The sequence below is a fragment of the Poecilia formosa genome, unplaced genomic scaffold (genome assembly GCF_000485575.1).
Source record: "Poecilia formosa unplaced genomic scaffold, Poecilia_formosa-5.1.2 Scaffold560, whole genome shotgun sequence".
Taxonomy (NCBI): domain Eukaryota; kingdom Metazoa; phylum Chordata; class Actinopteri; order Cyprinodontiformes; family Poeciliidae; genus Poecilia; species Poecilia formosa.
Window position 1 is genome coordinate 228,222 of NW_006800499.1, and position 23,134 is coordinate 251,355.

At 52.4% G+C, this 23,134-nt stretch overlaps 5 protein-coding genes and 2 long non-coding RNA genes across 8 annotated transcripts in view; 4 read left to right on the plus strand and 3 right to left on the minus strand.

Moving 5' to 3' along the window:
* The window catches only part of camta2 (calmodulin binding transcription activator 2), a 17,484-nt gene extending 12,330 nt beyond the window's left edge, over nucleotides 1–5,154 (plus strand). The window contains exons 15-26 of the mRNA XM_016665262.1: nucleotides 690–880; nucleotides 959–1,037; nucleotides 1,109–1,337; nucleotides 1,413–1,646; nucleotides 2,556–2,731; nucleotides 2,803–2,978; nucleotides 3,049–3,253; nucleotides 3,336–3,407; nucleotides 3,636–3,829; nucleotides 4,224–4,298; nucleotides 4,374–4,939; nucleotides 4,970–5,154. Of these exons, the coding sequence (XP_016520748.1) occupies nucleotides 690–880; nucleotides 959–1,037; nucleotides 1,109–1,337; nucleotides 1,413–1,646; nucleotides 2,556–2,731; nucleotides 2,803–2,978; nucleotides 3,049–3,253; nucleotides 3,336–3,407; nucleotides 3,636–3,829; nucleotides 4,224–4,298; nucleotides 4,374–4,428 (1,686 nt within the window). The 3' untranslated portion in view covers nucleotides 4,429–4,939; nucleotides 4,970–5,154. The remainder of the gene's footprint in view (nucleotides 1–689; nucleotides 881–958; nucleotides 1,038–1,108; nucleotides 1,338–1,412; nucleotides 1,647–2,555; nucleotides 2,732–2,802; nucleotides 2,979–3,048; nucleotides 3,254–3,335; nucleotides 3,408–3,635; nucleotides 3,830–4,223; nucleotides 4,299–4,373; nucleotides 4,940–4,969) is intronic.
* A 1,933-nt stretch (nucleotides 5,155–7,087) lies between these two features.
* On the minus strand, nucleotides 7,088–10,227 carry LOC103129609 (C-type lectin domain family 10 member A-like). The gene is made up of 8 exons (XM_007540771.2): nucleotides 10,141–10,227; nucleotides 9,951–10,058; nucleotides 9,190–9,279; nucleotides 9,060–9,125; nucleotides 8,898–8,990; nucleotides 8,602–8,762; nucleotides 8,412–8,521; nucleotides 7,088–7,397 (listed from the first exon to the last, which is right to left on the minus strand). Exons 1-8 carry the CDS (start codon nucleotides 10,196–10,198, stop codon nucleotides 7,241–7,243), a joined length of 843 nt encoding a protein of 280 aa, XP_007540833.1. The 5' UTR covers nucleotides 10,199–10,227; the 3' UTR covers nucleotides 7,088–7,240.
* A 29-nt stretch (nucleotides 10,228–10,256) lies between these two features.
* LOC107834244 (uncharacterized) overlaps nucleotides 10,257–23,134 on the plus strand; it is a 16,687-nt gene continuing 3,809 nt past the window's right edge. The window contains exon 1 of the long non-coding RNA XR_001660031.1: nucleotides 10,257–10,344. This is a non-coding gene — a long non-coding RNA (uncharacterized LOC107834244). The remainder of the gene's footprint in view (nucleotides 10,345–23,134) is intronic.
* Nucleotides 10,474–13,426, minus strand: LOC103129612 (C-type lectin domain family 10 member A-like). The gene is made up of 9 exons (XM_007540776.2): nucleotides 13,286–13,426; nucleotides 13,113–13,208; nucleotides 12,911–13,018; nucleotides 12,086–12,184; nucleotides 11,882–11,947; nucleotides 11,595–11,687; nucleotides 11,375–11,529; nucleotides 10,816–10,925; nucleotides 10,474–10,702 (listed from the first exon to the last, which is right to left on the minus strand). Exons 2-9 carry the CDS (start codon nucleotides 13,165–13,167, stop codon nucleotides 10,546–10,548), a joined length of 843 nt encoding a protein of 280 aa, XP_007540838.1. The 5' UTR covers nucleotides 13,168–13,208; nucleotides 13,286–13,426; the 3' UTR covers nucleotides 10,474–10,545.
* On the minus strand, nucleotides 14,445–16,007 carry cyb5d1 (cytochrome b5 domain containing 1). The gene is made up of 4 exons (XM_007540774.2): nucleotides 15,828–16,007; nucleotides 15,284–15,360; nucleotides 14,923–15,141; nucleotides 14,445–14,727 (listed from the first exon to the last, which is right to left on the minus strand). Exons 1-4 carry the CDS (start codon nucleotides 15,949–15,951, stop codon nucleotides 14,497–14,499), a joined length of 651 nt encoding a protein of 216 aa, XP_007540836.1. The 5' UTR covers nucleotides 15,952–16,007; the 3' UTR covers nucleotides 14,445–14,496.
* The window catches only part of plod3 (procollagen-lysine, 2-oxoglutarate 5-dioxygenase 3), an 8,243-nt gene continuing 1,795 nt past the window's right edge, over nucleotides 16,687–23,134 (plus strand). The window contains exons 1-12 of one of the 2 annotated variants that reach the window (XM_007540773.2): nucleotides 16,687–16,908; nucleotides 18,227–18,318; nucleotides 19,961–20,097; nucleotides 20,630–20,793; nucleotides 20,974–21,086; nucleotides 21,161–21,224; nucleotides 21,329–21,426; nucleotides 21,529–21,630; nucleotides 21,723–21,854; nucleotides 21,922–22,043; nucleotides 22,112–22,216; nucleotides 22,288–22,413. In XM_007540773.2, the coding sequence (XP_007540835.1) occupies nucleotides 16,827–16,908; nucleotides 18,227–18,318; nucleotides 19,961–20,097; nucleotides 20,630–20,793; nucleotides 20,974–21,086; nucleotides 21,161–21,224; nucleotides 21,329–21,426; nucleotides 21,529–21,630; nucleotides 21,723–21,854; nucleotides 21,922–22,043; nucleotides 22,112–22,216; nucleotides 22,288–22,413 (1,337 nt within the window). In that variant the 5' untranslated portion in view covers nucleotides 16,687–16,826. The remainder of the gene's footprint in view (nucleotides 16,909–18,226; nucleotides 18,319–19,960; nucleotides 20,098–20,629; nucleotides 20,794–20,973; nucleotides 21,087–21,160; nucleotides 21,225–21,328; nucleotides 21,427–21,528; nucleotides 21,631–21,722; nucleotides 21,855–21,921; nucleotides 22,044–22,111; nucleotides 22,217–22,287; nucleotides 22,414–23,134) is intronic. The other variant, XM_007540772.2, reaches the window with a different exon arrangement.
* Nucleotides 20,105–20,509, plus strand: LOC107834245 (uncharacterized). The gene is made up of 2 exons (XR_001660032.1): nucleotides 20,105–20,296; nucleotides 20,344–20,509. It is a non-coding gene; the product is annotated as an uncharacterized LOC107834245 (long non-coding RNA).

Below are 23,134 nucleotides of genomic sequence, written 5' to 3' on the forward strand. Positions count from 1 at the left end.
TTCTTTTTTTTTTCAGTCATTAATTTTTCTAAAAACAAAAACAAGCAAAGCTTAGCCTGGCGGGGGGCCTAGTAAAGCATGGCGGGGCGCCAGGCTTATAATACACTGGGGAAACCCTGACCCAGGTACCGAACCGTCACCTGGTCCTGAAATGAACCAGATCATCATAAATCATCAGCTCAAAGAGGTTCTGGGAATCAGAAACCAGTCCAGTATAGGTCCAATATGGCTGACTGGTTCCAATATGGCTGCCATCCTGGACTCCAACTATCCAGTATGGTTGTTACAGGGGTTGCTGCGTTGCTGGACGCTCCCCCTACCCTGAGGCCGACAGCTGCAGGCGGGTGGAGGCAGCTGGGTGGAGGTGCAGCCTGGTGGCAGCTGGGTGGAGGTGCGGCCTGGTGGCAGCTGGGTGGAGGTGCGGCCTGGTGGCAGCTGGGTGGAGGTGCGGCCTGGTGGCAGCTGGGTGGAGGTGCGGCCTGGTGGCAGGCCGTGTTGTTCGCTCTCTGGCTCAGCAGCTCCGAGTCACGCCGGGTGACTCGGAGCTGCTGGGGGCGGGGCAAGCAGGTCAGATGACCTGGAACGACGGCGGTCGCCATTTTATCGGCCTGATGCCAGGAAGTTCCTCCATCGGCGTCTGACGGGACGGGTCAGTCGGCTGCCCAGTGACTGGTCTCTGTTCCTCCCAGTGTTCCCAGTGGTTTGAGAGGAGGATCGTTGGTGTGTGTGAGCGGATGATGAGAGGAGCGTGCTGGGGAGGAAGAGGAGGAGGAAGAGGAGAGAGCCTTCGTCACTCGGCCGGTCACCGTGGGATGACGCTGCTGCACCTGGCTGCTGCCCAGGGCTACACCCACCTGATCCACACCCTGATCCACTGGAGGTAAGGCAGCCGGGCCGTCCTGGCTCCGCCCACACGATAACGTCATGTCCTGTCTCAGGATGATGTCACTTCCTGCAGGGCGATGAGCAGCGACAGTCTGGACCTGGAACAGGAAGTGGACCCCCTGAACGTCGACCACTTCTCCTGCACGCCGCTGGTAAGCCCCCACCTGACTGCTGGTCGCCGTTGCGGTGTTGCCGTGGTGACCGGGCGCCCTGTGCGTTCCAGATGTGGGCGTGCGCCCTGGGCCACCAGAGGGCAGCAGAGCTGCTGTACAGCTGGAACGGCCTGGCGCTGGGCATCCCCGACTCGCTGGGCCGCCTGCCTCTCGCCGTGGCGCGCTCCCGTGGCCACACCCGCCTCGCCGCCGCACTGGAGGAGCTGCACACACAGCGCGCTCAGGCGGCCACCAGGGACGGGCCGCCGCCGTCCCCTCTGTCCACCAGCCTGGACACAGGTAGCCCCGCCTCCTGCTGTCACCTGACCTCATCCAGCTCTCTGATTGGCTGTAAGCATCTCCTGTCTCCTCCAGGTCTCAGCTCCTCCAGCAGTCTCCCCTCACCCAGCGACCCGTCCTCGCCGTCCCCCAGCTCCGCCTACTCCAGTGGCCCCGCCCCCATGGACACCTCCCCCTCGTCTCCATCATCGCTCTCCTCTTCCTCGCTGTCCATCTCTCCTTCTTCCCCGTCCTTCATTCAGTCCACCGTTCCCTTGGCGTCCATGTGGAGGGAGGAGCCTAACCCGACTGTCGGCACAGGTAACCCTGGTAACGCTGCTTCTTCACCGATTCCCAGTCAGAGCAGTGTGACGATGACTGACCTAATCTGGATCAATCTGGTTCAGTTTGGTCCTGTTCACTGAAACATGAAAGGAAACGGAGACCAACAGAGGGCTAGGCTAGCCTGGGAGGCTAACAGGGTGCTAGCCTGGGAGGCTAACAGGGTGCTAGCCTGGGAGGCTAACAGGGTGCTAGCCTGGGAGGCTAACAGAGTGCTAGCTTGTGAAGCTAACAGAGGCCTAAGCTAGCCTGGGAGGCTAACAGGGTGCTAGCCTGGGAGGCTAACAGAGTGCTAGCTTGTGAGGCTAACTGAGAGCTAGCATGTGAAGCTAACAGAGGCCTAAGCTAGCCTGGGAGGCTAACAGGGTGCTAGCCTGGGAGGCTAACAGAGTGCTAGCCTGTGAGGCTAACAGAGTGCTAGCCTGTGAGGCTAACTGAGCGCTAGCTTGTGAGGCTAACTGAGCGCTAGCTTGTGAGGCTAACTGAACGCTAGCTTGTGAGGCTAACAGAGGCCTAGGCTATCCTGGGAGGGTAACAGGAGGCTAACAGAGGCCTAGGCTATCCTGGGAGGCTAACAGGAGGCTAACAGAGGCTAACAGGGTTCTAGCTTTGAGGCTAACTGAAGCCAACCCCAGCCTGACGTTCTGAGTGCAGACAGCAAACTGCGGTCTTCTGTCCGTCTGTCCTCACCGTGACCTTTGCTCCTTGGCTGATGACCCAACAGGACGCTGGTCCTCCATGTTGTTCTCAGTCTAACAGGTTTATTTTTCCTGCAGGTTATTATGGGATGTCTTTTCTGGGTTTATACATAGATGATTGAATCTAAAATGTCAAAAGGGAAGTTTTTAGGTGCCAGCTCCTAAAGGTGAAAGTTCTGACCTCTGACCTCTGTCCCAGGTTTAACCGCCAGCGGCTCCAGAGACCTGATGGACTACAAGAACGCCCCGCCCACAGACACGCCCCCTCAGAGCGCGGGGCGGCGGGCGCTGCTGGAGGAGCAGCTGATGAGCTACGGCGAGAATGCCGAGAACGAAGGAGAGGAGGAGGAGTACCTGGAGGACGAGGTGCTGCAGGTAGGCCAGAGCTCCAGGTGCAGGTCGTCATGGCGACCGGGCTGGCCTAACAGAGCCGCTCCGCCTGGCAGGTGGACATGGCGACGCTGGCGGAGCAGATCATCGAGGCGACGCCGGAGCGAATCAAACAGGAGGATTTCCCCCGGGGGGCGGAGTCTCCGCTCAGAGAGAGGCGGGACAACCCGGCCATCCAGGACACCTGGTTGGCCACCTACCTGGAGACGGTGGACAGCCAGTCCCCGCCCAGGTGAGCCTGATGGAGCTGGACCCAAACCGGAACCAGAACCAGAACCAACAGCTCTGTGTTTCTGCTGCAGGCGGGTCTGCCCCCCCTCGCCGCTCAGCGCTCTGGCTCTCCAGAGGCTCCGCCCCCCGTCGTCCGCGGCGTGGGCGGAGTTCCTGAACGCCTCGGCCAATGGGAAGATGGAGAGAGACTTCGCTCTGCTGACACTGACGGACGGCGAGCAGAGGGAGCTGTACGAGGCCGCCCGCATCATCCAGAACGCCTTCCGCCGATACAAGGTAACCATGGCAACGGCCTGAGCAGGACTCGCTGCCCCCTGCTGGCCTGATGGACGCATTACGACTCTGTGTGTGTGTGCAGGGTCGAAGGTTAAAGGAGCAGCAGGACATGGCGGCCGCCGTCATCCAGAGGTGCTACAGGAAGTACAAACAGGTGTGTGCAGCTGATGGGTGTGCTTTCAATAAACTTTATTTAAAAAGAGACGGTGTGCAAAAAAATCCTAAATGTTCAGCATTTCTGTGTGTGTGTGTGTGTGTGTGTGTGTGTGTGTGTGTGTGTGTGTGTGTGTGTGTGTGTGTGTGCAGCTGGCCGGGTCTCAGATGTTTGTTCATCAGAACCAGGTTCAGACCTTACCTGACCCTGTGACTCCGCCCCCTGCAGTACGCGCTCTACAAGAAGATGACCCAGGCGGCCATCTTGATCCAGTCCAAGTTCCGGTCGTACTACGAGCAGAAGCGGTTCCAGCAGAGCCGGCGGGCCGCCGTGCTGATCCAGCAGTACTATCGCAGCTACAAGGAGTACGAGAGGCTGAAGCAGGCGCCACGAGGGGGCGCCGCACTCAACCCCAAGAGCAAGTAAGGCGGCACCATCCCAGGGCGGCATCCTGGGAGGGGGGCGTCTGGGAAGGGGGGGCGTCTGGGCTAGGCGGTGCAGAGAGGGGAGAGACCAGCTGGTACCTAACAACCTGGTAACAAGCCTGACCCGAAGACGAGTCGGTCTGACCCGGAGTCGATGGTTTAACTAGTAGTGACTCGTATGTCGTTTGACAAACCAGTTAGTGACACGAGTCCATGACTGACCAAGTCCCAAGTTGTTCAGACTTGAATCATATCGTTTTTACTTAAACTATTTTACAAGTTAACAAACATCATGGACTTGGTCTCAGTAGAGTCCGAGTCCAAGTCTCACCCCGAGTCCTGCTGAGGTTTAGACTCGTTGAGTCTGAGCAGCTCCTGGTTTGTCCAGCAGGGGGTCATTCCTGACGAAGAAGCAGGACCAGGCGGCCCGGAAGATCATGAGGTTCCTGCGGCGCTGCAGACACAGGTCAGGCAGAGGAAGTGACATCATGACCCGTCCTCATGATGTCACTTCCTGTAACGGCTGCTGCTGTTTCTGCAGGATCAAAGAGCTGAAGCAGAGCAGGGAGCTGGAGCGGAGAGGACTGACCACGTAGAGGGACGGAGAGACAGAGGACAGGAGGACAGAGGGACGCTGGAGCAGAGAGGACTGACCACGTAGAGGGACAGGAGGAGGACAGAGACACAAAGACGTGCCGTCCTGTCCCTCAGGACTCGGCCTCCCACTGCTCTGTCTGGTTCTAGTCCGAGTCTTTGTGGACCGGTGTGTGCGTTGGAGCGGCGCCTGACAGACACAGCGTGGGGCACGGCCAACCCATCAGCTCTGCTAGCTCTCCTCTGATTGGTCGGTCTGAAGTATTGACCTTTGACCTTTCAGACAAGTCACAGCTTCTTCTATTTAAACCCATAATAGAGAGTAGAGACGCTTCTATTTATTACAGCATGAACTGTGTGTGTGTGTGTGTGTGTGTGTGTGTGTGTGTGTTTTGCACTGACTGAAGTCTTACCCCCCCTTTTACCCCCCAGCTGCTTTTGTAAATCCAGCTGTCAAGCAGAGACTGAAGGAAGCAGCGTCAGAACCAGGACCAGACCCTGGACCAGGTTCTGGTTCTGTTCCAGGTTCTGGTTCTGGACCAGGTTCTGGTCCAGGTTCTGGTTCTGGACCAGGTTCTGGTCCAGGGTCTGGTTCTGCTCAGTCCGGCCTGCAACCTCCAGTCTCTGTTCTTCAGCCATTGCAGTGAATCTTTGCACGACTTCCTGTTTCCTGTTTGTTCTGAAAACGAGACGTGAAGTTCTGACAATAAATCAGCTGATTGCTCCTCAAGTCTCATTGGTTCCTGCTCTGACAGAACCTCTGACCCGTCTGAGGTTCTGTCCTCCATCTTGGGGTTTCTGGTCTGTTTTTCTTCCATATTTTGGTTCTTTGATCCGAACTCGTCTGCAAGGCTGGAGAACAGAACCTGAAACTGGGCTCAGTCGAGTCCAGGACTCTGATCCGGACCTGGCAGAGGGACAGGAGTCCAAGAACAAGTCAGAACCACCAAGTGAGTAAAAGTTTGGGTAACACTTTATTTGAAGGGGGTTGAATAAGACTGACATGACACGGTCATAAACATGTCATAACACTGTCATAACGTGTCATGAACATGTCATAACACATGTCATGAACTTGAATAAGCCTTCATGAATATTTATGACTGTTGTCATAAAGTGTCATTCGGTAAATTATGACACTTTTAATACAAAGTTGACATTATTCAAAATGTCTTTATGACAACTTGACATTAACCAAGAAATCATTACTGATATAAATTTGTTAAAGTATTACTGACTGCACTTTAAAAATGAGGTAACTTTATGTTATTAAAGGTAAAGTTTAAACAGTAATTATTTACCATTATTTACAATATAATTTACCGAATGACGCTTTATGACAACAGTCATAAATATTCATGAAGGCTTATTCATGTTCATGACAGGTGTTATGACATGTTTATGACAGTGTCATGTCAGTCTTATTCACCCCCTTCAAATAAAGTGTTAGCAAAGTTTGTTTGTTCCATCAGAAACCAGGAAATAAACCGTGATGGATCCATAAAGGGTTAAAGTCGTTCTTCTTCTCCTGGTTTCTGGTCCCATCGACTCATTTCCTGCTGGATTCCAGCCGACTGACTCACAGGGGGAATCAGTTCAGCTGGAGTGGGTTGTTTCACATCGTCTTTACAGTTCAGTTTTAACAGTTCAGTTTAAACAGTTCAGTTTTACAGTGCTTGGTTAGCCGTTTAGCTGAAGCTGTTCCTCCATGCAGAAGCTAACTTCTTCTCTATGTTGATGGTATTTTAGTTCCATCAAACACAAACTCTGCTCTGAAGTGAAGCTAGCAGATTAGCAACAGTCCGTTTCCAGTCACTGATACACTGGGAAACAGGAGCGGCAACCTCTGGGAAGGTCATGAAGGGGGATCGTACCGACGCCTCCTGGCCTGGGACCGGGGGGTGAAGCAGGAAGACGGTAGAAAGACGGACAGGAAGTAAAAATATTCTCTGTCCTTAGTTCTGCTGGGTTTTCCTTTCCCATCCAAATATGAGCTCAGCCCTCAGAAAGAGGCAGGAGAACCATCAACCCCCCTCAGACACCCTGACCCCCTGCTGGTTCAGGTACTGAATCAGTTCCTCCATGATTGAATCACCTAAAGGTTCTAGTTCTCCTGTCAGAGAACTTGATCTACAGTTTTATCTCCAGCAGCTTTCAGGATGAAGGTCCAGAGGACTACAGCTCCCATCATGCACCTGGTTTCATAAGCTGTACATACGTGTTGCTGCTGCTCACATAATGCAGCAGTGACCCAATAATAATTTTGCTTAATCTCCTGCTTCACCACGCAGACACTCAGTCTGCACCAGTGAAGGTTCACTCACCTCAGGATGCTAAACTCTCAGGATGACTGAGCTTCTGATTATTTCAGCTAGTAGTGTAATTACCCAGCCAGCTGGGGGCGCTCTACAGAGGACTGAGGCTTCATCAGCAGAAGGTTCTGATGGAAATAAACCAGATTATGATGTCACAGGAACCGTGACATCATAATAAACCAGATTATGATGTCAGAGGAACCGTGACATCATAATAAACCAGATTATGTCACAGGAAACGTTTTTCACTCACCGTAGGACACACCCTCATCCCAACACACACCACAGAGAGAACATGATAAATGGCCCATTCCAAGGCCAGTAAGAAGAGACGATGTGACAGGAGCCTGGATTAAAACGTCTTTATTTGACACATGAACAGGAACCAACTGGAAAAAGGGAGAAGCTGGTCAAACTGGGACGTAAGTGTCCCGCTGATGAAGGACAAAGGAGCATTCAGGACCAGCTCACTCTGCTCGGCCAGCAGGGGGCAGCAGGCTCAGCTGCGCTGGCTGTGTCTCTGGCAGATGTAGCGCAGCCTGGTGGAGCAGTGCAGGTCGTTCAGCCGCCCGTCGTTGTGAATGTGAGCGCAGTCCTCATCTCCAGGCCCCAGGCCGTGACCGGTCCAACTGTCGGGCTGGCCGGGTTTCCATCGCCTGGATGAGACAGGAGACACGGAACCAGATCTACGTTCAGCTGGTCAAGATCCGGTAACTAACGGTGATCCTCCGTAACCATCAGACCTTCTGAAGGTCCATCCAGCTGGACCCTCCTGACCTTTCAGCATTTAGTCTGAAGCCACTTCCTGTTGCACCGACCAACACCTTAAAGAACCTGTTAAACTGGATCTTTAGCCTCGTTGGTACCAGCAGCCATTTTGGCTCTAAATACTGTAGTTTTTGGAGCTGCTACTTTTCCCAATGATAAAATGTGGGTCATGTTAGCGGCTTGGCCTCCGGATGAAACGCAGACGTGGTTCTTCTGCTGTTAGTTTTCACATTGATCTTTTTTTGCAGACGGGTTATAATTTGTGAATAAATCCAGGTGGGTGATTTTTCTAACTTTGGCGTTTTGCGTCTCGCTCTCTGGGAGCTGACGGAACCTTGGACCGGTTCTGGTACCGGAGGGAATGTTTAAGATGGTGGGGCCTTATGTTCAGTCTAGGTTCATAACAGGCAGGGGCAGAACTTTCTGAGGGCGAACGCGGCGCCCCCTCCTGGCCCAGGTTAGTACAGCTCTACCTTATTCAGTGTTAAAACTGACGGTCCAGTTTCATAGAAATATGAAAAACACTGTTACATATTTATACCACATTAAACTTTATTTTTGTTTGTGATTCAGATGATCGCCTGCTATAATATGTAACATAATAAAAGTCCATAATAGATTTACTGTATTTTTAGTGCATGAATGAGGGAGAGCTGTATGGCCATACTAACCTGGGCCAGCAGGGGGCGCCGATGTGTTCGTAGAAACCTCAGAAAGTAAGTAGTTGTTCCTCTGCCTCCCGCCACGACCAGTCAGCTGCCTGAATACATCCTGTTGGATTTATTAGGGCAGCTACTATCCTGCACATTGTTTTGGCGCCCCCTGCAGTGCAGCGCCCCATGCATACCCTCTCTCTGCGCCAGTGAGTGGAGGTCCAGGTGATGCTGGACTCCAGGTTGTACCTGCGGTTCATGACGTACGGCGTCTGGTTGACCCACTCCCACCTCCCGGACTTCTCGTCCGTCAGACCGACCCAGTAGAACGACCCGGCAGAGAGACGGGTCACAAAGTCCTGGACCAACCAGAGACGCATTCAGAAACGGCTCCACACTGTGTCCTCAGGAGGTCCAAACTGTGGACAGGTTGTCTCACCCATTCTTCATCACTCATCAGGATGACCAGGTGAGACTCGTGTCCGTTACACCAGTCTCTGGCCTCGTGCCACGAGAGAGCCGACCTGCTGAACAGGTAACAGCTGGACCCGAAGGTCTCCCAGCCCAGAGGACAGCAGCCGTCAGAGACGGAGACAGAACCTGGACAGTGAGCAGATGAGGACATTCCAGAGGACGCTATGAGGACAGACGCCATCAGAGTGTACTGGTCTCCCAGTGGGACTGAAGGACAGACTGGGACTGTCCCAATGTCCCAGTCTGTCCAGTGGGACTGACCGTTGTTCATGAAGCGCTCCAGGGAACATTTCAGCTTGGCCACCGTCCTGCCGATGGTGTCCAGGGTGGACAGCTGCTTCAGACCTTCAGACACTGGGGACGGGGTCAGAGGTCAGGGGTCAGCAGGTGTTTCCAGGTGTTTGGATCTGAGTCTGGGGTTACCTGAGGTCAGCTGCTCCTTGTTGCTCTCCACAGAGAACTTGAGCCTCTGAGCGTCTTTAGCTGCGTCTGCGATGGACAGCAGAGTCAGGAGGACAGAGACGGGTCAAGATTACCTGGACAGGTGTGTTACCTTTAGCGAGCCGCTGGACCGACATCAGCCACTCCGTCTGATTGGACAACGCTTTCTCCACGGACCAGAGCCGACTCAGCGTGCTGGTGTCTGCAGACAGTCATGAGGAACCTCAGAACCATGGAGGAGGCGGAGCTACAGGGAGGAGGCGGAGCTACAGGGAGGAGGCGGGGCTACAGGGAGGAGGCGGAGCTACAAGGAAGAGGCGGAGCTACAAGGAGGAGGCGGAGCTACAGGGAGGAGGCGGGGCTACATGGAGGAGGCGGAGCTACAGGGAGGAGGCGGGGCTACAGGGAGGAGGCGGGGCTACAGGGAGGAGGCGGAGCTACAAGACCTGCAGCTGCTTCTACCCGCCAGGTGTTCCTCCGCCCTCATTGGCTCTACCTGCCAGGTGTCAACACCTGACTGATGGTTGCTAAGTTCTCACAGAGAGATCAGGTTATCTGTCCATTTGTCTGTCCCTCTCTAGTTGTAGCCTAGCCTTCTCTGCTGCTAGCTTCTCGTTAGCCTTACTGAAACCTTCCGGACCTTCAGGTCCGACCGTATGAGGACAGGTGTGGAGGACAGTCTCTGCCTCCTCACCTGTTCTGGACTCTGGTCCAATAAAAGTGTCTGAGGTCAAAGCTGCTGAGCTTTAGAAGCTAAAAGTTGGACCATAAACCAGATGATGATTCCTCCAGAAGCAGAGGACGTTCTGCCTCACCGTCTCCTGGACGCACTGGGAGGACCAGACGTCCACCAGGACATGAGGACGTACTCACTGGTGATTCCAACCGCCATGATGAAAATCAGGACGAAGGCGGCGCCCAGACCGGGGTACAGCCAGCGCCTGACCCTGGAGACCGCCGAGAAGGAGACGGGCCGCGGCTCTGATGGACAGAGGGACAGGTTAGGTAGCTGTGGACCCGGTCTGGACCCGGTTCCGGCCCGGTCCAGACTCTGCAGCAGTACCTTTGTTCCAGAACGAGCTGCTGTCGTCCTCAACGTCGTCGTGGTACTCGGTCGTCATGGTGTCTGTCCTCGTTTTCGTCTCTGTCCAACGCTGAGCTGCAGGTCAATGGCCACAGAGGCCCCAGAGCGCACTTTGGACTGGAAAACACCGCCGTGTGTGTGTGTGTGTGTGTGTGTGTGTGTGTGTGTGTGTGTGTGTGTGTGGTGAAACATCAGAGGCTGCTGGGAAAACTGACTAAACACAAACATAGAAGAAGGAGGAGACTGAGAGGAGCTGAAGTTTCCAGATGTTCCTTTAATGCCACATCATCATCATCATCATCATCATCAGGTGTCTGAGTCTCTAACGGGTCCGCTCTGCCTTCAGGGCGGCGGTTTGTGGGCGGAGCCTGTGTCCAGGTGTCTTCAGACGTTTGTGCTGGGTCTCTGGCAGATGAAGCGAAGGCCGGTGCTGCAGTGGACGTCGTTAAGGCGCCCGCTTCTATGGAGATGAGCGCAGTCTTCATCTCCAGGACCCATACCGTGACCGGTCCAGGCGTCGGGCTGACCGGGAACCCACCGCCTGGAGACACACAGAGACACACAGAGACACACAGCTCGGTCAGACAGAGACGGTGGCTGGAGGACAGATGTCCAGGCGTCCAGGTGTCCAGGCGTCCAGGTGTCCAGGCCTACCTGCGCTCTATGGTATAAGGGGTCTGGTTCACCCACTCCCACCTCCCAGTCCTCCCATCAGTCAAGCCGACCCAGTACAAGAGAGGAACCGACTTCTTGGTCACAAAGTCCTGCACAGAGCAGAGAGCAGACATGATGGACGCCAACAAGATGGCGGACACACAGGAGACGAGATGCATAGAGACACGTCTACCCCGAGGTTCAGAGGGGACAGGCTGGACCCCAGGCTGGACCCCAGGTTGGACCCCAGGTTGGACCCCTGGCTCCTGGCAGGGATAACTGGTGGACATCAGGTGCTGTGAACATGTGATAACGACTTCTGGCCTGTGGGCTCCAGGGTCCCAGGGGTCTGGAAGGGCCCCAGGGGTCTGGAAGGGCCCCAGGGTCTGGAAGGTTCCCGGCTCGTCATGAAACCGGACCGGGACGTTTGACACGCTATAAACCTCGGCTACTGGCTTCATCCATGCTGAGCTACAACATGGCGCTTCGGCTGAGCAGAGCTAGCTAGCATGCTAGCATGCTGCCTCCACTGAGCTCATCCTCCACTAAGTTTTCTCACCCACTCCTGGTCGCTGTGCAGGATCACCAGGTGAGCCCTCTTCCTCTCACACCAGCTCCGGGACTGGTTCCAGTTCAGCTGCTGCTGGCTGAAGAAGTAGCAGTCCGATCCGAACCGGGTCCAGTCCGGGGGACAGCACGGTCCCGTTGATGAGCCTGGGACACAGAGAGACATGAGGACAGAGACGGGACAGAGGACAGATCTCTCTGAGGGGCCGTACCGTTGCTGACGATCTGCTCCAGGGAGCATTTCAGCCCGTCCACGGTCCGGCTGAGAGAGTCCAGAACCGCCAGCTGCTGCAGGGCTGCAGACACTGGACACACACAGAGGTTCTGGTCGGGTTCTATTGTGGTTCTCTTGGGTTCTATTGGGTTCTGGTGAGGTTTTGGTCAGGTTCTGGTGAGGTTTTGGTCAGGTACTAGTGAGGGTCTGGTCAGGTTCTGGTCGGGTTCTGGTGAGGTTCTGTTCGGGCTCAGGTTGGGTTCTGATCGGGTTCTGGACACTGACCTGAGGCCAGCCGGTCCTTGTTCTCCTGAATGGACCACTGCAGGTGGTGAAGGTCTTTAATGGACTCTGGAAGACAAAACATTCAGAATCTCAGTCGGCTTAACGGAACCAGAACCAGAGCCAGACATTCAACCACTTCCTGGTCTGTTATAGGATTGTGTTTTTATTGTGAAAGGCCAGCAGTGATGGCGGAGCTTCCTGTACCGTAACTCTGTTGCAGCGATGCATTCAGGGACTCCATCCTGTCGGCCAGGATGGACATGTCCTCCTCTGCAGTCCACAGCCGGCTGGACGTCTTAGTGTCTGGACACACACACACACACACACACACACACACACACACACACACACACACACAGACACACACACTGTTTCTCTATCTTTCATGTACTTTTTTCTATGGTTTACTCCTGACCTTTGACCCTAGACCTTAACTCAATTCACACCTTTACTGTGTTGCAGTTGTACCTGGAACTGGGAAATTCTCACTTCCCAGTGGAAAAATCTGATTTCCCACTGGGAAACTGGGAGCAGCTCCGACTTTGTTACGATTTGTAAGGCCGACTTTGCATTTCAATATGGCCGCTCCTCATATCGGCAGCAGGAAGCTGTGGAGGAACCATGTTGTTTTCACAGGAAGTACGTGTCTGACATCAGTGCTGTGCGCAGCGCAGGCTGCTGCTTCAGGTGAACAACGTTCACCTGTCTGTTCCTGTGAACAACGCTTACTCAGCCGTCGCCATGTTGAAGATCCAACCGGGTCCTGCTGTGGAAAATGTCCTCACATTGTTGGTTGTTGGTCAAGAGGAAGTCCTCACAACGACAGCAAGACAAACACGCAGAGCAGTCAGCAAACCGGACTGTAACAGAACCAACAAGTTCTGATCCGGCAGGAAGCCACACCGTCCAACGGCTGAACACCAGGAAGGACCGTTGGGTCTGGTTCCTCCTGGTCCAACGTGTGTGTGTGTGTGTGTGTGTGTGTGTGTGTGTGTGTGTGTGTGTGTGTGTGTGTGTGTGGGTACCTACTGGTGACTCCCAGAACCAGGATGAGGACGAACACCACGGCAACCATCAGAGCAGGAAACAACCAGCGTCTGAACCTGAAGAGGCCGGAGACAGAGCCAGGAGGACTCTCTGGGACGAGGATGGGGACAGACAGGAGGACAGGCAGGTCATTGGAGGCAGGAAGAGCAGAAACCATCCTCCACCCTCTCTGACCCCCTCTGACCTTTGACCCATAGGGTGCAGGTGTCCATGTCCTTGTCCCTGAAGCTGTTGAACATGGTGGAGACGCTCTTCTGTCTGCTGTCTTCAGTTTTTAGAGCTGCATTGGCAGAACAAGCAGAGCATTAGAGCAGGAGGACAGGAGGACAGGACCGGCGCCTCCTGCTGGTGTCTCACCTGTTGAACACCTGGAGATGAGCGAGAAGAAGCGTGTCTACGGTCCGTCTCTGGAGGAATCCAACCGGCCGAGTCCAGAACCTCCTGCGGCTTCTCCTCCTCCCGGCAGGAACCGTCTGCTCAGCACTTTGTGGTTTTGTAACGTCTCTGTTTTTCTCCCTCTTTCTTCCTTTCTCTCTCTCGCCCGCTGTGCGGTCAGAGTTTCTCCTTCCACAGAATCTCTGCTTCTCGTTTTCAGCAGAACAGATTGCAGAGGAAGGAAGCTTCTGCAGGCATCGCTTCCCTAAATCCGCCGGAGGTTCTGCAGAGACACGCCCTGACCTCTGACCTCTGGCTCAGCTTCCTGATCTGGAGAAGCCAGGCCTGGAGACAGAGGGGGCCATGAGGGGCCCGGACCCCCAGCATGTTTTAATCCCTCAGATCAGCTTTATGTTCACTTCATGTTTTCACACAGATACCAGGTGAAGTTCTGCTGCCAATGTGAATTTATTTAACTTTACTAATTATTTATGTTTTTTACAGCTGTTGATTTACATGTCTAAAGGTTTTGGGTTTTACTTTGTAGTGATTTCAGGTTTTACACATCTGGTTACATTTTTAAAAAGATATTAAACTTGTTTAATATCAGTGTTTGTCTGCTGATGTTGCCTCCACAGAAATTGTCACATTTTATCTCCACTCTGTCTCAAAATGCTGATTAAAGCATTTTGTTAGTTCGTTGTTCCTGCATTGCAAAAACACAAAATCTTACCAAGTGTTGAGTTTAGTTTCTAGTGTGAATATCTGAGCACATTTGAAATACGAAAAAACTAACTTCCAAGTAAGTCTTCAGTAGATGTAATTGATTTTAAGTCAGTTATTCTTTAATTATTTCACTTATAACTTGGAAAACTCTTATCAGTGAAAAAATGGAGGTTATTTATAAGTTAGTTTTGTTTTATTCTAAGTGTACTGAGATATTTGCAAAAGCTTTTCATTTTGTGTTTTTGCAGTGCATTAGGCTAACATTAACGCCGTGATGTTAGCTAATCATAGATGATGCTAACGGTAGCAGGATGCTAACGGTAGCAGGAAGCTGCACGGTGTGAGGCGTGATGCAGCATCTGGTGTGAACACGCTGGTCTGGGGCCAGATTAAAATCTGCCTGGAGGCATTCAGGTTCAGATCACAGGACCTGTCAGTAGGTTTAATGTGATGTCACAGCGATGATGTCACCCCTCGGTGAGGTCGTCGTTGAAGTAGAGCAGGATGGCGGGGACGAAGAGGTCGCGGTCCATCCTGAGCTGCTCCAGCTCCAGGTCGTCGTCCATGACGCCGTTGTCGCTCAGCGTCTTCTGCATGTCCAGGACGACTCCGTGGTACTTCCAGGTGTAGCTGTTGGCGTGGGCGTTGTGATGCAGGTAGCGCTGCAGGATCTCCTCCAGGGTCTCCTCCGAGCACACCTGAGGAGGGCAGGCCGCCTGAGCTTCACTTCGTTACCCAGAATGCACTGTGAGCTTCACTACGTTACCCAGAATGCACTGTGAGCTTCACTACGTTACCCAGAATGCACTGTGAGCTTCACTACGTTACCCAGAATGCACAGTGAGCTTCACAGGACAGACTCCGTTACCCATAGTGCACCAGGCCTCTCTCACCTCCAGCAGCTGCTCCTGTGACGTCAGCGTGTTGACGACGCGGATCCAGCGCGTCTTGGCTGACAGCAGCCCCACCTCGTAGCGGCGGTCCTTCCACCAGGGCTGGCCCAGGTCCGTGTTCCAGTCGGAGCGCGGCCCGCTGGGCGGCGTGTGCACGAAGCGCCCCCTGGGGGTGTAGTACCGCTCGCAGCACGTCACAGGGTCCACAAACCTCAGGATCTGGAAAAACCAGGAACAGCTCAGCTCCCAGCAGGGTCAAAGGTCACTGCTGAAATACATCCATGATGGAAGCTAAACCAGCGACTTCAGCTGGTTTCACTGAAGGTATCAGAGTGAAGGGGCTGGGCAGATTAAAACTCACATCTCTGGTCTTTGGGTCGAACCAGCTGCTGATGTCCTTCCCAGCACACTCCATGATGGGCAGCAGCAGCACGTCACCTGCAGAGAGGAACACCGCCAAGGTCAGCCGAGGTCAACCAAGGTCAGCCGAGGTCATCCAAGGTCATCCAAGGTAACCAAGGTCCGTGGGTCAGATGGTCGACAAAACTAAATATATCAACATCATACCTCCTCATAATTACAATATATTCCATCTGTAGAAAATCTGTATTTTCTCTTCTTTCTTATGCACTTCTTGTTACTGTGCACTATTTTATTTTTATATTTGTATCATGTTCGAATAAAATTTCATTTCATTTCAAATTTCATTTCATTTCATTTCATTTCATTTCATTTCATCTGTTGACATGTCAACAACAAATTTAAGTTATGGATTCCTTTAAGAAGAATAAATATATCCATACACCACAGGAGCAGAAATATAAATAAAACAGAATTATTAATTCAACTACATGGAGAGAGGTTTCAACCAGAACCCCCATCCAACACCTGCAGCCGGAACTCACCTGAGTGCTGCTTCATCAGCGGGGTCAGGTCGCACACTTTGCCCAGGAAGGACACCCACAGGTCGCCCGACGTGAAGTGAGAGGCCACCTCCGCGGGGGTGAAGTACCGGGGCCGTTTCTTCATCTGCACCGGCTCAAACCGGACCAAACACGGATAAACTGGGATAAAATGCGGAGTTCGGGCTCAGTTACACTGTCAGGAAGAAGTTTTCGCTTTCTACAGGTTTGTCGGTAGTTGCGTTGCCATGACAACAGGAGGTGCGGAGGTTACTACTCGGTTTGTTTACCTTCCTGGCTGCAAACCGAGGGGGCTGATGGGAGTTGTAGTGAAACATCGGAACCCACCAAAATTAAAGAATATGTCATTGATCCCAAAGGGAAATTAAATGTTGTTGCAATTCGTATTAATTCAAAATTCTTAGTTTTTGTACATAATGATGCCTGTTTCCCCTCTCACTTCTTTGTTTTATTTATAAAATCTATTAAAAGTTCATTAATTTCAAGAGGTATTTCTGATAAACTGATTTCTGGTTTTTCATTAACTGTAAGCCAGAATCATCTCAAACAGAAATATACACTATGAATAATAATCGATCGATGTTGCTCTATGTACCGGTGTTTTACGGTCTCATTTTAATCCCCTCTCTCCGTGTCTCTCTTTCCGTGGAATGTCACACACGTGGCACAGATTCAGATCTTTTTCACGAAGTTTCTCCAGTTGGATAAATCTGAACAAAACGCCTCTCTCCCACCGATTCCATCTGTCGGCCGCTGATTGGCGCGGCACCATGTCACTCAAACATTCTGGGCTGCTGATTGGCTGAATCCTGAGAACTGCTTTCCACTGCGGTCTGTGTTGATGTTGGGACATCTCGTTGCTGAGGCATCGCGATATTTGGACCATAGGCAGCTGAAGGAGTCTGAGAGAAGAAGCGGATAAACTAACGGTTCTGTTCTGCCGAACCGAGCGGGTTCTAACCGGGTCACAAAGCGGAAAACATGGCGTCCTATCGGCTTCTTTGGCTCACTGCTGTCTGCTTCCTCAGCTCCGCGTGGGCCGAACAGCGGAAGCTCTCGCCAGGTAAGGCCGCCCCGCAGGCTCCTCGAGTCGGCCAGCAGGAGAACGGTGAGCCGCTGGAGCTCCGGAGCCGCAGTCTGGATGGAAAAGATAAACTCCGGGTGAAACTGTCAAAAATGAGAATATTATTAATAAATCAGACCTAAACTGTTAAATCAGCAGGAAAGTGAGGGGGAAACACGTTAAGTAAAGGATTTATTCAAAACTGAATAAAAATGGAGACATTTTATGATCAGGATGTAGAACCTGGAAAGTTCTGGTTTTAGGATGAATGACGGTTCTTCAGAACCATTCTGGACCTTTTCAGAACCGTCCTGGTTCACATGCAGCCAGTTAACACTGCTGGTCTATTTAGTATTTCATTTAAATTTATTACATTAATTTTCATTTGCTTCTGGGTGTTTAAAACTTCATCACTAAAACTGTTATAAAGATCTTTAACAGTTCAGTTAAATATTGCATTGATGATTGATAAAATGGATTATTGGTGCAGACTGTTACCATGGCAACCCATAAACGTGGACGATTCAGAGATGAAATGTTTCTTCTTCTGTGGTTTTCAATCGGAGAGTCTCTTCTGAAGTTAATCATGTTTTGGTTTTTTAACAGATTATTATTATTATTATTATTATTATCATCCAGGTGAATGAACCCAGGAGCAGAAATAGAACTGCATGAGTTATTGATGCCCAGCTGCTGAGCAGGGCTCCGTCTGGTTCTGGTTCTGGTTCTACTGGTTCCCATCCGACCTGGAGGACAGTAGAGGAGCTGATTCTGGGTCAGATCAGCCTTCCTCCTCCTCCTCCTCTTCCTCTGCAGGTTTCTGGTTTCAGACATTCAGAGCAGAGGAACCGGAGCTGCAGGACAACCAGCAGGTTTTATTCACCTTCCTCTTCCTCCTCTTCCTCCCTGGAGGCTCCGCTGACACCTGCAGGAGGAAGTTGAGCCGATCCTGAAGTTCAGAAGTATTCATACCCCCTGAGTTTCCTGAGTCTGATCCTGAATCCTCAGATGTGTCGCCTCCTAACACACTGTCCCTACTGGAGACATGGTGGTGGTTGGACTGATCAATAACTATCAATACTGACCGATATGAAACGCTGATATAAGTTCCTCCTCTTTGATTGTCCAGCCAGATGTTCAGGTCAGAGGTCATGTGACAAATGTGAAAAGTCTGAGCAGAAGGTCAGGGATCAGCTCCAGGTGTGGGCGGGGCCTCCAGCAGCCAATGAGAATAGAGGATCAGCTCCAGCAGCCAATCAGAGCCGAGGATCAGCTCTAGATCTGCAGCATCTAGACTGACTCTTTGTCTCTGGTGTAGAAAATCTGCTGGTCATTACCGCGGCAACGGAGGAGACGGACGGCTTCAGGCGCTTCGTGAAGACGGCGGCGCAGTTCAACTACAGCCTGAAGGTGAGACCAGAACCAGAACTCTGGGTCTGGGACGGCTAACCCCCGCTGACCTCTGACCTAACACCAGTTTGTGTGCCTAACACCGAGCACATAACACCAGTTTTAAAGTCCCTACACTGGCTCCCTGTAGCTCAGAGGATAGACTTTAAAATACTGTTAGTTTATAAATCACTGAACGGTTTAGCACCACAATACATTAAAGATCTGTTATTGCTGTACCAACCGTCTAGACCCCTCAGATCTTCTGGTTCTGGTTCTGCTCTGCATCCAGAACCAGAACCAAACGAGGAGAAGCAGCATTCAGTTTCTATGCACCACAGATTTGGAACAAACTTCCAGAAAACTGTAAAACAGCTGAAACACTGAGAGCCTTTAAATCTCAACTTAAAACCCACCTGGTTGGAGTTGATTTGAAACGTAATCAATTATGGATTTAACATCTTAATGTGTTTTGATTGTTGCTTCTATGTTGCAGGACTCTGTGTTCTTGTGTTTTTATGACCTACCGCATTTTCTGCACTATAAGGCACATAGAATAGACGCTACAGTAGAGGCTGGAGTTACGTTATGCATCCACTAGATGGAGCTGCACTAAAGGGAATATCAACAAAACAGTCCGACTCCGGTCAGCGAGGAGAGCCTTCTGACCGGGGCTGGACGATGGTCACCCTCCTCCGTTTGCACACAGCTTGTTGGTGGAGAACGTGGTGCTAACTGACCGTCAGGTTCCTGGTCAGTCAAACTTTATTAACAAACCAGCGTTCTGACAACTATCCCAGCATGCACCGCACGCTTCTTCTTCTACGGGCGAAAATGAAGTCAGCGGCTGCTTACTGTAGTTGCTCGACCTGTTGTGGCTCAATATTGGTCCACATATAAGGACCGGATTATAAGGCTTTGGGGGACATTGAAGGTTTTTAGGTGAGACTTATAGTGCGGAAAATACGGTAAATGTAACAGTTGTAGAATGGATCACGTCACGAAGGAATCAGGAATTGCGTCGATTTATTTCTGTTTAAAACAAAAACATGTTCAGCAGCAGCTCCTGGCTGCGGCTTCCCCACACAGACCTTAACCAACCAAAACGACAAAAAAATAATAAAATAACCATGTTGGCTCGGTAAACTGGATAAATGTCACCAGCGTGGGAATTAAATACCCAGAACAGTTTTGTGCTAAACATTAAAAAGGTAAACAACTTATGAGTTGAGCAGCATACTTCTTTACATGTTGAATATTTTAATGTTTAAACAGAAGACAGATCTGTGCCTTACCTCTCCCCACCGCAGCTCGGGCAGCGGGAACACAGGATGTGACACAGAAACAGGAAGCAAGAAAATAAAAGCTTCTCCACCAAAATAAAATACAACTCAAAAACCAAGAAAAAAAAAATATACATAGATAATGAGGATGGATTTGGGGCCACATTAGGATCCAAACATAAAAACTATAAAACAGAAATAACCAACTGCAGTGCAAAGGTGACAAACATGTAAATTCAACAAAAAGGTGTTTTGAGAAGGTTCATCAGAAAAATAAAAGAAGTAAAATTAACTACATGACGTTCTTTGAAATGCCTTGCTGCTGAAATGTGCCACACAAATCAGATTTGGTTGGTTGATTGACCTCTGACCTCTGGCAGGTGCTGGGTCTGGGGGAGGAGTGGAAGGGCGGAGACGTGGCCCGGACGGTGGGCGGAGGTCAGAAGGTCAGGTGGCTGAAGGAGGAGCTGCTGAAGCACTCGGAGGACCAGCAGCTGGTCGTCATGTTCGTGGACAGGTAGCCTTCATCGTGCTCTTCCTCTTCCTCTCTGCTGACTCACCTGTGCAGGGGGCGGAGCTCCGCCTGAAGCTCTGATCAGGTCAGATTATCATAAAGAGCAGAAATGTCTTTTATTTCCTGACTCATCCTGAGGCTTGGCCCCGCCCACTGCAGCCACAGCAGCCAATCAGAGAGCAGAGCATCATTTCCTGTTGAGGTTTCTGGGATCAGTTTGACATCATCATGTTTATTTATTGATAACAGGGGGCGGGGCTTAATGCTCTGATCATTCTCACTGTGGAACACGACGGTGGCAGCATCATGCTGCGGGCATCAGAAGAGCTGAGACTGGGGTCGCCATGGCAACCAGCCTCAGCCTGTAGCCAGAGGCATTATGGGATGGCAGCGACTCGTTAAATACAAAAATATTTTATATTTATTGAGAGACAAATACTTATATTTAATTAGTTTAATTATAACCCTAATATATGGATGGAGTCGGTTCTGTCTAACCGGACCTCCTAACCGGGCCTCTGCTCCGTCTCTGCAGCTACGATGTGATCCTGGCGGCCGGTCCAGATGAGCTTCTGACCCGGTTCTCCTCTCTGGGTCACCGGGTCGTTTTCTCTGCTGAGGGGTTCTGCTGGCCCGACCAGCGCCTGGCCTCCAAGTACCCCCAGGTGCATTCTGGGAAGCGCTACCTGAACTCTGGAGGTGAGGTTCTTCTGTCCTGTGGTTCTGGTTCTGGTCCCGGTCCACTGACCTGCGGTTCTGGTTCTGGTTCTGGTCCCGGTCCACTGACCTGCCGTTCTGTGGTTCTGGTCCCGGTCCACTGACCTGCGGTTCTGTGGTTCTGGTTCTGGTCCCGGTCCACTGACCTGCGGTTCTGTCCAGGTTTCATCGGGTTCTCCTCGGACCTGGCCGCCATCGTCCAGCAGTGGAAGTTCAGGGACAACGACGACGACCAGCTGTTCTACACCCGGATCTACCTGGACCAGAAGCAGAGGGTAACCGGGTCAGAACCGGGTCGGGAGGCGGGAGCGGCCGGACAGAACCCGACTGATGTTGTGCTGTGTTTCAGACCCGGTTCAACATGACTCTGGACCACCGATCCAGGATCTTCCAGAACCTCAATGGAGCCATCGGTGAGTCTCTGGACCGGTTCTGGGCCCGTCCAGACTGGACCTCAGTGGTTCTGGTGGAGAGTCATCGGGCCTGGAACCTGGTTCTGACCCGGCTCTCTCTCCAGACGAGGTTGTCCTGAAGTTTGAGAGGTCAAAGGTCAGAGTGAGGAACGTGGCCTACGACACGCTTCCTGTGGTCATCCACGGCAACGGACCCACCAAGGTAACGACCAATCGGAGGCCTCTGCTCGCCCCATGTGACAGCAACAGGAAGTGCAGCTGGTGTACGTTCAGTTGCCATAGCAACGCCTGTCTCCGTCCTCAGCTGCAGCTCAACTACCTGGGAAACTACGTCCCAACGGCCTGGACCTACGAACATGGCTGTGGAGGCTGCGACGACGACCTGCTGTTGCTAGGCGACCGCCAGGTAAGGGGCGGGGGGAGGGGCTATGGGGGGATGAGAGCCAGTCTGACCGGTATGTCTCCCCCCCACCTCTACGTCTACCCCCCTCCCTCCAGGAGGAAGACCTCCCTCTGGTCTTCCTCTCCGTCTTCATCGAACATCCGACTCCCTTCATGGACGAGTTCCTGGAGCGTCTGGCCACCATGAACTACCCTAAAACTCGGATCCGCCTCTTCATCCACAACAACGTACGACCCACTGGACCCGGCTCTGGACCCGGTTCTGGTTCTGGTTCTGACCCGTCCTGTCCTGCAGGTGGTGTACCATGAACAACACATCCAGCGGTTCTGGGAGCGCCACAGGGTTCTGTTCCCGGACGCGGTGCTGGTCGGACCCGAGGAGAACCTGCCAGAGGAGAAGGCCAGAACCATGGCGATGTGAGTCCAGAACCAAGTCCGGACCGGTTCTGATTCTGGGCGGCTCTAACCCCCCCGTGTGTGTGCAGCGAGGCGTGCCAGAAGAACCCGGGCTGTGATTACTTCTTCAGCATCGACTCGGACGTGGCGCTGACCAACCCAGACACGCTCCGGATCCTCATAGAGGAGAACAAGTAGGTTCTGGTCCGGCCCGGTTCTGTCTGGGTCCAGGCCGCTCTAACCGGGCCTCCGTGTTCTGCTCCAGGTCCGTCATCGCCCCCATGCTGTCCAAACACGGCAAACTGTGGAGTAACTTCTGGGGCGCTCTGAGTCCGGACGGGTTCTACTCGCGCTCCGAGGATTACATCGAGATCGTCCAGGGCAAGAGGGTGTAAGTCCTGCTGCTGTCGCCACGGTAACGGACCGGACCTCACCGCTGGGAGGTTCTGGTCAGCAGGTCTGGATCATACGGTCAGGTTCTGATGGTCCTGTCAGAAGCAGGGCGGGGCTTCTGCAGCTGATGATACTGGACAGGAAGTGATGTCAGGTCTAACCTGTGTTTGTACCGGTTCTGATTTTTCTGTGTTGGGACCGGTTCTGTTCGGACCGGTTCTGTTCTGTCTCTGACCCAGTCTCTGTGTTTGGACCGGTTCTGTTCGGACTGGTTCTGCTCTCTCTGGTAGGACCGGTTCTGTTCGGACCGGTTCTGCTCTGTCTGACCCGGTCTCTGTTCGGACCGGTTCTGTTCGGACCGGTTCTGCTCTGTCTGACCCGGTCTCTGTTCGGACCGGTTCTGTTCGGACCGGTTCTGCTCTCTCTGACCCGGTCTCTGTGTTCGGACCGGTTCTGTTCTGTCTCTGACCCAGTCTCTGTGTTTGGACCGGTTCTGTTCTGTCTCTGACCCAGTCTCTGTGTTTGGACCGGTTCTGTTCTGTCTCTGACCCAGTCTCTGTGTTTGGACCGGTTCTGTTCGGACCGGTTCTGCTCTCTCTGACCCGGTCTCTGTGTTTGGACCGGTTCTGTTCGGACCGGTTCTGCTCTCTCTGACCCGGTCTCTGTGTTCGGACCGGTTCTGTTCGGACCGGTTCTGCTCTCTCTGACCCGGTCTCTGT

Excerpts from the sequence above, each read along its gene's own strand:
- LOC103129609 (XM_007540771.2), bottom strand. The coding sequence starts at position 10,198 with ATGACGACCGAGTACCACGACGACGTTGAGGACGACAGCAGCTCGTTC. Across the intron at positions 8,522-8,601 it reads TGATGAGTGATGAAGAATGG|GACTTTGTGACCCGTCTCTC; the intron begins GTGAGACAACCT and ends TGGTTGGTCCAG. Across the intron at positions 7,398-8,411 it reads CCGTACGTCATGAACCGCAG|GCGATGGAAACCCGGCCAGC; the intron begins GTACAACCTGGA and ends TGTCTCATCCAG.
- LOC103129612 (XM_007540776.2), bottom strand. The coding sequence starts at position 13,167 with ATGTTCAACAGCTTCAGGGACAAGGACATGGACACCTGCACCCTATGG. Across the intron at positions 10,926-11,374 it reads TGCACAGCGACCAGGAGTGG|GACTTTGTGACCAAGAAGTC; the intron begins GTGAGAAAACTT and ends TGCTCTGTGCAG. Across the intron at positions 10,703-10,815 it reads CCTTATACCATAGAGCGCAG|GCGGTGGGTTCCCGGTCAGC; the intron begins GTAGGCCTGGAC and ends GTGTGTCTCCAG.
- cyb5d1 (XM_007540774.2), bottom strand. The coding sequence starts at position 15,951 with ATGAAGAAACGGCCCCGGTACTTCACCCCCGCGGAGGTGGCCTCTCAC. Across the intron at positions 15,361-15,827 it reads GCTGATGAAGCAGCACTCAG|GTGACGTGCTGCTGCTGCCC; the intron begins GTGAGTTCCGGC and ends TCCTCTCTGCAG. Across the intron at positions 14,728-14,922 it reads CACAGGAGCAGCTGCTGGAG|GTGTGCTCGGAGGAGACCCT; the intron begins GTGAGAGAGGCC and ends TGCCCTCCTCAG.